The sequence below is a fragment of the Plasmodium brasilianum genome, assembly GCF_023973825.1.
Source record: "Plasmodium brasilianum strain Bolivian I chromosome Unknown PB_00_11, whole genome shotgun sequence".
In the NCBI taxonomy this organism is placed as follows: domain Eukaryota; phylum Apicomplexa; class Aconoidasida; order Haemosporida; family Plasmodiidae; genus Plasmodium; species Plasmodium brasilianum.
Window position 1 is genome coordinate 49667 of NW_027122943.1, and position 11141 is coordinate 60807.

General features: G+C 20.4%; 1 protein-coding gene across 1 annotated transcript; it reads right to left on the minus strand.

Annotated features, from left to right (window-relative positions):
• Positions 1 to 7775: 7775 nt before the first annotated feature.
• Positions 7776 to 10360, minus strand: MKS88_000265 (STP1 protein; the record flags this gene model as incomplete). The annotated part of the gene is made up of 5 exons (XM_067219372.1): positions 7776 to 8930; positions 9052 to 9104; positions 9191 to 9761; positions 9827 to 10210; positions 10340 to 10360. 5 exons carry the CDS (start codon positions 10358 to 10360, stop codon positions 7776 to 7778), a joined length of 2184 nt encoding a protein of 727 aa, XP_067070302.1.
• Positions 10361 to 11141: the final 781 nt, after the last annotated feature.

The following is an 11141-nucleotide window of genomic DNA, read 5'->3' on the forward strand; positions in this document are numbered from 1 at the left end:
TAGACTTATATATTTCTGTATTTAATTTTTTAATATGAGTAATGTCTGTAATATATTTAGTGATATTCTTAATATGAATACTTATAATTTCTAAAATATTGTAAATTCACATAAACATAATTAGTCTTTTTGGCACACAACAATATATGTTCCTCGTCTTTTTAGGAATTTGAAAGCTAAAAATTTTTTTAATTTGTTTTTTAACGTATAATTTAAGCTTAACTAAAAATACTTATAATAAATATATTTGTGTAATAAATAGATTTCAATGGACAATATATGTCGGTGCTTTAAGGGGAGTAAATAGTAGACTTATTCATAAAATATTATAAAACTGAGTTAAACTACATTATAACTAAAAATTATTGTCTCCTATTATGTGACATCTTTTATTATAAAATTATTTTTTACTAAGGTAATTAAAAGAAATTATATTATTTTTTTTAAATTAATAAATGCATCTAGTTTAGTATTTAATAAAATTATATGGAAATATTGTATTGAACGGCTATATATATAAATATATATTTTAACTTAAAAACGCCATTAATATTTATTTTATATAATATCTTTTATTAGACATATATAAAAAAATATATTTATTGAAAAAATATTCTGAAAAGATTCTGATTTATATCTTATTCATTAATTGTGAAGTATAAATATATAATGAAATATTATATTTTTTGAATATGGAAAATTTATAATTGTTTAATAATTTGTGTATTATGAAACTTCATAATTATTTCAAGAACAAAAACCAGTTATTATATTATTATTGTTCATAATTATATTGTTAATTCTATTCATTATAAATTAATTTAATGTATATTATATTGAATATACATACATATATTTTATATTGTTTTATTTTTCATACTATTAAAAAATTAAATTTGTGAATTAGTTTTAATCACATATTAATAGGTAATATTTATATTTATTTAGATTGTAAGGTTTACCATTTTAAAGTCTATTAGGAGAATATACTGTTTTCATATTAACTGGCAGAGCTGAAGCATATAAGATATATACATATATATATATATATGCTTATTACTGAAAATATATGTCAAATTAATTCTGCTTAATTCTATTCATATTTACTAAACTAATATAATCATTTTGTTACTTTTTTACAATACTGTTGTATGATTATTGCATTCGTGTTTTAAAATAACAATATATCTTATTTTTATTATTAATTAGAGTAAGTCGAATTGATACATATAATTAAAATTTTCAAATTAACAACGAAACAACTACATTTTTTATAATAATTTTTATAATTATAGACTAGCCATATATGTGATATTTTATGTTTATATTAAACGTATTAAGGGTTAATACTCATAAAATATATTATCACTTATATTTTGTTTATGTATTATTTTATTTATTATTTCAACAGATGAATGATTATAGAGCAAGATATATATCGAATTATTTGAAATGATGGTTATATAATAAATATGTATAAACTTAATAACTAAAGTATGTTTTTATATTAATATAAATATTATTAATTTATTTTGGATTAAATATTTCAAAAATTATATGTTATTTCTTGATTATTTTTTTGCTATTACTTACATATTTCAGTAATATTTATATTTTATGTACTGAATTTTTGATATATATAAGGTAACATAATTGTTTAATTCAAAATAAAGAAATATCTATTTTATAGATAATAAATCTTGCACCTTTTATTTTTTTACATAATTTAGTTAATTTTTTTTTTCTGATGAATTTTTAGATAGGAAAATTATATAAACCTATTATTATAGTGAGAATTATACTCTTATTTTAGTGTTTATTAAACAACTATGATAATTAATTCTAATTATACAGATTTTATTCATGTGTTATTATAAATTCAATTATTTAAAAATATTTTTAAAATTGTACAAACTCATTTTAATATATTGAACAATTATGACTATCACTTAATGAAAAATATGACTGATTAACATGTTTTTCAGGGTTTCATTTCGTTGCACTATTCCCTACTTCATTATAATATAAAATATGAAACGTAAGCGTATAAATATAAGCATAAAATCTAAATAGTGAACCAATGTATTTTTCTAATTTTAGTACATAAATGGAAGAGAAATTTATAAGTGTTTTAATATTTATTCTTCGATATATCGTGGTTTATTATATCTATGTTTGCTTTCCAATTTATAGCCTTTTTTTCATTATTCTGTAAATTTCATTGTTTTTATTTTCAATTTTCTTAACAAATGAATGCTTCTATTAATTAAGAAAAAGGAGTTTATTCATTATTCGTTTTTTCTCTACAATTAATATATTTAAATAAATAAAATTTTTGTAAATTACCTACCAGTTGTTTTTACTGCTTCACTTTTTAGTGTATCCTTTCTTCTCTTATGAGCCATTTTTTAAATATTAATGTAAAAATGTTATTATTAAGCTGCATTTCCATAAGGCACCAACTTTTTCTCCTTTTACAATCGGGATATTTGGTATATGGGTAAGCCAATCCATGGTATGCGTGTTGTGTGCATGAACATATTTCTTTATGCCTTAATTTTTGTTATTATTTATTTCCCGATAATATGAAATATTACGTTACAATATATATTAAAAATTGGAGAAAAAATGGATATCTAGTGACTATTGTTTTTCATTACTAAAAATAAAACAAAAAAAAAGGACATATATTTGTATATAAAGAGTTTATACAATGAAAATTTTTTTTAAGGGAATACATTACTATAAGAAATAAAGAAAAAACGAATTAATAAAATTTTAAATAATGTATTAACATTACGACTGTAGAATGAAAAAAAACAGAAAAACTAGTTTAAAACCATCTACCAGAAAAATAAAAGAGAAAATTAAAAAAGAACTAGAAATTATTTAAATATTTGAATCCTTTATAATAGTGGTTAAATATAAGACGTATTAGCCTTTTAATTTATATAAGTTAAAATAATACAAAAAATATATATATTTTTGCATATGATTATTTAATGGAGTAATGTCCAACATTACGATTAAAAATGACTATTAACTCTTAACTAGTAAAAATGTAATAACTCTAAATCCATTAAATTAAGGGTATTTAAATATCAATACTATTACAAGTTAAAAGCACGCAGCTCATGTTATATGGTGCAAAAAAGTATATGCTATGCTCATTTATTATATAATATTAAAGAGTTAATATAAATTACTCTAATGAGGAATTTTATACTTATTGTGTAATTTTAAATGAGGGATGAATTGTTCGTGTCCTCACTAATAAATTTAAGTTTAAAGAAAAATATTTTTTATATTAGACATCCTAATTATAGAACTATTATTATGAAATATAGAAATAAATGTAGTAATAACTTAGAAATATCTTTCTAATAGAATTATATAATGATATATGTGATTTTAAATAATAAATTATTTTTATAAATTAAAGAAAAATCAAAAGTGCTTTATCATAATATAATTTTTTTCATATATAAAATAAATGTTATAAAAAAAAATAATATATATGAGCAAATACTATTTAAGCACAAATTTAATAAAAGCAAATAAATTAAAAAGTAAATTATAATATTTTATATATGAATGAAAATTTACGGTCACCATTATAAACTATTACATGTTTTGTGTTAAGGTGAGTTTTAAATTGTTAATACTACTCAATTCAGTTTTTCATTTCATTGATCCAGCTTCATTTTTTTTCTATTTTTTTTTTTTTCCTTATAATCATTTTTTTCGTTTAAGAAATATATGATATATTCATTTCATTTTTCACTATAAAGAAATTTTATATGTTTTATATTTTACATAATTGTATCATTCATAGTCATCATTATTGTATGATGAAATATTTAATTTATAAATTAAATAGAAGGAAAATTTGTAATTTCATATTGTTCATTTTACTAGAATATCTAATATTTTTATTAACTAAACTATTTCATTTTCTTTTCTATAAGCCATACATTCCAGAGTTTATTTTCTATCGAATTTATATAGAACGATGATAACTAATAATTATAGGCCTCCGTAATTTCTTGAGCCATTGGTGTCAAGGTTGTGACTGTATTATCTGCATATTCTTTTTTAATATTCTAAATTAAAAATTCCCACATTGTCTTTTCTCTTTTTTTTATATTTACTCAATATGGATAAGCTGCAGCACTTAAATAAAAATTTGAATCTTCATGTAATTTATTTTTCCTTCAACGTACTTCGAAAAAGTTATTTTCGATTAAATCCCATTTGCATTTCTTCTTCTTATTCCACCTAATCAATTTGGATGTCATAAGTTTATAGTAGAAAGATATATTTTCATTCAACCAACCCTCAAAATTTGATGTTATATAATATGTTCCATGTTTTTTTAAACCATTCCATACATTAATCTATGCTCCAAATAGAGCATACATCATAAAGATATGATTGATATTCTTCTTTCATACTGGGATTGTAATGCAAACATTTATCCTCTAAGTTGTTCAAAAAAAATATTAAATTCCTCCTTTTTTTTCAGGCCAAGAATTCTTATACTTTTTAAAATCTTATATTATTTTCTTTTTCCATCTACTAAGCCATAGTTCCCAAATAAAATTTTTATATTTTTCTGATAATTTGTATTCCGCTATCTTTTGTTTTAAATATACTTCTGATATAACTTTAGAGAATTTATAAGATCTACAAAGTGGAGACTTGGTTTTTCCAGAAAATATTTAAATAAAATATTAAAAAAAGTATATTTTTTAAATTAATTTAATTTTTAAATGGAATTAACTAAAATCCAAATATATTTATTTCAAATATTTTATCTTACCAACATCACGAATCATCATTTGAACTGGTAGAAGAAAATTTAAATATGACTGTCGAAACAGACACAAAAAAGAATATTGTCTTCATCTTTAATAATAAATAGTGTTATTTAATATTATTTAATTTTCAATTATATATATTAAATTACAAAAGTATGCAATGTAAAATAATATGTATAAAAATGAAACGGAACAATATAAAGTTTATAAAAATTATTTAAATTACTATTTAAAAAAAATAATGAAACAAAAAGTTTTACATAAAAAAAAAATAAAAAATTATGATTTTTATTAAGAATTAATTTTATAAAAACGTTATAACTTATCTATAGAGAAACGCATATATCTACTTAAATCTAATTAAATATTTATTTATGTACTTATGCCCCCTTATAATTATTTTAATAACATTAAATTATTTTATTTATTATTTTTTTTTTATAAATATTTAATTTTAAAATATAAATAATAATAATATATAAAATTATTGTAAAACTTAATATAAATAAATCTATATATATAAATGTATAGATAAAACTTCAAGTGTTACAATAGATTCTCCCATTCATTCCTTTTTATCATGTAGATATATCATTAATATAAGCCATATGGATTTTATTGATAAATAAACTATCCGTCATTAATATTATTATGATTAAAATTTTTTTTTTTTATGAACATATTATTGTGTATAATTATAATATGATAATAAATATGCTGATATAGAAATGAAGACAAAAATTAAATAAGAAAAAAATATAAAAATAAATAACTAAAATATGAAACTCAAATTTATATTAATTTTAAATATAAATAACGATTATATAATGGAAAATAATAAGTTTTTAAAAAAACCTTTTTAACATTTAAAACAGACTATGTTTTCTATATTATATAGTTTTACATTTTTTTCAACTATCTTTTTATTTTAATTTATAAGATTTTTCAAACCTATTTTTTGTTCTTCTAATACTTCTATTACTTTTTGTATTTATTTTTATGTATTTTACACATTCCTGTTAGTTTATTATTTTTATTCTCTTTTTACTTTTTCTATTAATTGTTTTCATATTTTATGTTTTTTACCCATTTTTTTTTCTATTAAAAAACGTTCAGTAGAATAAATTCTGATCCATGGCATTATTGGAACACAACTTGTTATATTAAAAGAAATATTATTTTCATATTTTTATTATTTTCTTTTTTTTCTAATTGAATAATTCTGATATTAAAAAATTAGAATATATATAATGTATTACTTTTGGAGAAAATAAATATTTATATTTTTGTTCTGTATGAATTCTAATAATTTTAAAATAAACGGCATAAAAATTTGCATGTATAATTTTTTATTATTATAATTCCATAACAGGATTAATATTTGCTATATTAGTAAAATGTTCTAATAAAATGTTTTTTTTATTTATAAATATATTATAAGAATTGTAATTTTTAAAAAATATAGTTAATATTTTAGGAATAATGTTAAAAGATAATTTAAAAAAAAAGTTTTTGCTAGTAGAAAGTATAATAATATAAAAAATATGGTTACTGTACATTTTATAAATATTGAAATATGTGTAACAAAATAAAAAAAAGATATATATTTAAAAAAAACAAATTTATTTATTTAACGTGAAGGTGAATGTTTACTTAAAATTTACGCCATGCGCTAAAAGTTAATTAATAACATGTTTTAATGAACATAAAAAATGATAATATAATACAATAATTTATACACAATAGAATAGCATGAATATTGAAAAATAACGGCATAAATCGGATTACATATATCATTCCCACGATCTACTATAAGGTTGTTCATTTTATTAATATTTCATCAATCATTAATAATAATTACTTTACATTTTAGAAATATATAGGTAACATAATAATTAATTCAATTATTTAGATATATAATTTATTCTAAAATACGTTCTAATTGAGAATATCTCCCACAATTGTAGTAAAATATACAGCATATTGATTTATGGTATCTTTTTCTTATTCTCCTAAAAATGAAAAAAGAATATTTTTTTTTTATAAATATGTATATATATATGTAAATGTGTTTAGTTTATTATTCATTATATATTATGGAGAAAATGAAATTCTTCATTAAGAAATAGAATTCTTAAATATAATTTTTTAATTTTTCCAAAAAATAAATAATTAAAAAGAACGCAAATATAGCTATAGGTAAAATTTTGAAAATATACAATAAATGAACGCTATTAATGTACTATATTCATTAACTCATAACAGAATAAGACGTTTTCATTAAGTATGTAGCATATTTTTTTTTTTTTAATACAATTCGTAATACAGATTTTGTGTAAATTATCATTAAGTTTTCATGCATATAAAGAGTTCCTTTCCTTATTTTTTTTTTTTTTTTATGAACAAATTTTTTATATAAATTGAAACATGAAACCGGTTGATCAATGGAAATATATAAAAGATACAAATAAGTATATTTCTAAACGTGAAAATAACTGTAAAATAAGAAGTAATGGAATAAAATAGAATTATATAAATTTTTGTAATAATATTATATTAATTCAGGAATAGTGTTACAAATTTTTTATTTTGTTTTTTTTTATTATTTCAAATTATAATTTTTTCAAGGTGTAACATTTTCGAAAAATTTTAATATTAATCTTTTTTTTTTATATGTGTATTAACATATTACTATTTTTGTTAAATCAAGTATTAGCGAAGTGTCCTAATGTATAATATTACAGATATAAAAAAACGTATATAATTGTAATATATTTTAAATGCTTCAATTTCAAACTTTATGTTTCATGATTTTTTTTTTCCTTTTTATTACTTATTACTTTACATTCATTTTCTTTATTTCCTAAAGACATTAAAACATTTAAATAATATTTTATATTAGTAGCCTTTTTTCTTAAATATCATCTAAATATATTATGGAAGTTACCTATGAATTTATAGAAACTGTTTTTCTGCTATTTCATCCGATTTGTTTACTGTTCTATCACTAACTATAGAATTTGCATATAAGTCATCTTCTCTTATCCAATCTTCTATCTCATTCCTGAAACTATCTTTCCATATATGAGCATCAAATTCCTCATTTCTTTTATTTTCTATATCATTGTTATTATATTCAATTATATTTTCTGTAATTTCTTGTTTTTTACTTGAATATCCTTCTCCCTTCCATTCATTTATGGATCTATCCAAATATGATTCTCTATTTTCAAGGTTTACCTCCTTTTTACATTCTTCTAATACTGCTATAAGCACGAGAATACAAAGCTTTGTTAATAATTTTTTTTTTATATATTTATATAATTCTTCATAATTTTCTTTGTGCTTCAATTCTTCTACATTTAATAGTGATACATAATTTTTAGTATCTTCATTTACATATTCATCTGAGATATTCTGCAACTCCTGCGCTAATCCATTATTCCAGTACTGATCAAGATGTTGTTGTATAATCATACCCTTTTTTGATATCCACTGTCTCCATATATCTTTTTCCCTTTTTAAAAATGAAACCTTTTGATTTTCATTTGAAGATTTATTTTTTATTTCTTCCATTTCTTGTATGTAAGATACTTCTCTTTTCCATTCATCCTTCAAATTATTAAACCAATCGTCTTTTTTAAGATTTTGAGAAAGATTTCTATGTCTTTGTATCCATTTATTCCATAGAATATTTTGTTTTTTAATATCACTTATACATTTAATATTTTCTATTATTAGATCATCATCAATTAAATTAGGAAAGGTTATATTATCCTGTTTTGTGAACTCATCTATGCATATTTCTAAAAATTCGTCTTGGATGTTTTCCCATTCTTTATTTCTGAATTCTTCGAGTACTTCCATATGTACTTCTACTATGATTTTGGATCTGTCTCTTGTTCGCTTTGATAAATTTACATTTTTTGTAAGTTCATTTATTTTTATTTTTTTTATAATTTCTTCATCATCATATATTGTGTGTTCTAAAGGATAATCCGTAAAAATTTTACTTTTCTTGTTAGAAAATGAAGGTACAAGCAATCTCAGAAATTTCACATGTCTTCTACTTATCTTTTTTTTTTTTTTATATATTCCAGTTAAAGCAAACTATAGTATAAGAAAAACATTTTTATAAAATAAGCTATTACAATAAATAAATGATTTTCATATTTTTAAACTTTTATTATTATATTACTTTAATAAAAAGAGAAAATATAATAATAATTACCAAACTTATTAAAATAGATGATGTATATTTATCACTTGGATTTAATGTCGTACCTGTAATTGTATTTTATACATATATATGTATATATTATTTAGTATAGTTATTTAAAATGTAGAAATATAAGTAAAATTAGTGATACCTGGAGTATGGGGTATTTGAGGAGGACTATGTGCTAAGGTATATGTCGATGCACTATGAGTTGGCTGTGTATTCTTAGGATCAGGAGATAATTGTATGTCTTGAACAGTTGGAGAGAGTAATTCATTAGTAACTTCTGATGCTGCATGTACATCTTCAGAAATTTTAGTTTTTTCTAATGATGCATCTGTTAAAGATTGTGAATTCTCAGTTTCTTTAGATGAATGCTGAATTTCTGAAGCTTCACTTTTAATAAGTTTTGATGGAGGTTGTGATGGAATTTGTAGTTCAAGTTCAGTTTGTGCTTCTGGTGCAGTGGGCACATCTATATTTTGATTTTGAGGTTTGGGAATATTTTGATCTGTACCTTCAGTTCCACTTTGTAATCTTTTATTTTCAAGTAATCCTACAGTAGTTTCTGCTGAATTCGAGGTTGTACATTCAGAAAGTTCTTTAAATGTTTCTTGATTCATTATATCACATGTCGATTCTTTAGTTAGTTTTTTGGTCTTTTTTGCTGGTTCCACTTTGTAACAACTTTCGAAGAGGTTTTTCTTTTCTTCAAATTGCTTCTGCATCTCTTTAATCCATGCATTATATGTTTTGCATTTGTCTAAACATGTATTTTCACATTTACCTGAGTTTTTTTTTTTATTGTTTCTATTACATTCAAATCTATACTTCTTTTTTTACAGAAATCCTCTTCTTTATATTTTAATTCTAAAAGTTCTTTATGTTCTTTTTTTAAAATCATAGGGCATCCACCATAATTAGTTATATCCTTAAAGTAATGGTGTAGTTGAAACTTTAATAATGATTCCCACATATGTTGGCTTGTATGCCGAGGAGGAGACATATTCTTAATTAGAAAATCAGCTAATTGTTTGCATTCTTCTCTAAATAAATTTTCGTTATTTGCCGTTTTTAAGAATTTAGTTCTATTTTGTACGTAAGTTCTAATAGTCCTAAATGGTTCTGTGAGGGTTAGCGAAAATCCTGCCGTTCCAGAAATAGTGAAATGCTGAATTTAAAAGAATTATTAAAAATTACGTAAGTATTAAGTTTTATGTTCATTGCACTGTAACATTTTTTATCATAAATAAATAATTTATGTATGAATTTAATAGTTTAAAAAAAAAATGAATATTACCTTAGGTATACAATTTTCCATAATGACCCTATATCGATGCTCTAGTTCGTTGAAAATGAAAATCTTAAAGAAAATTAATCGTGTACATTTTGTATCAGTATCGTATTTTAAAAATTAAGATGTATTAAAAGGAATTACATATTTATGAGCTACGTAGTAATTTATATCAGAAATATAAAGTAAATAAATTTATTATTATTTATTCTGTAAGAGTTTTATCTTATTTTAACTTAAGTAAATATAAAACAATTGAAGATATATCCTAAATATGTTTTGAAATTAAATGGTGGTTAAGTATATATTAGTATATAAAATTTATATAACCTTCATTAAAGGAATCACAATAACTTACAAAAAAAAAATTACATATAAATTAAATGAAAAATAAATTAAAATTTATTATATAAAAGTATTACTAATCAATTTATTGCTTTTTTTTTGGATCTTTTTTTTTGTTTTTAACGCAAAAAACCGTATATAAATGCTGTTGTATTAAGGTAAACAATTCTTTTTGTTCAAGTTTTTTTGGAAAATAAATAATCTATAAACCAGATAATTATTAACACTTATAGTATGTTTGTTATTATGTTACATTTATCATTTTTCCCACATTGCGCACTACATTGTAATTATATTGTTAACAGTTTTTTATTTTTAATACCTTATATATAGAAATGGGAAATAATAATATATAAATTATACTATATTGTTTCTGTTTTTGAGAATGATAAATAACATTATAATGCACATAATCCATTTAATAATATATGCAAATAATCTACCAAAAATTTAATAAGTTATG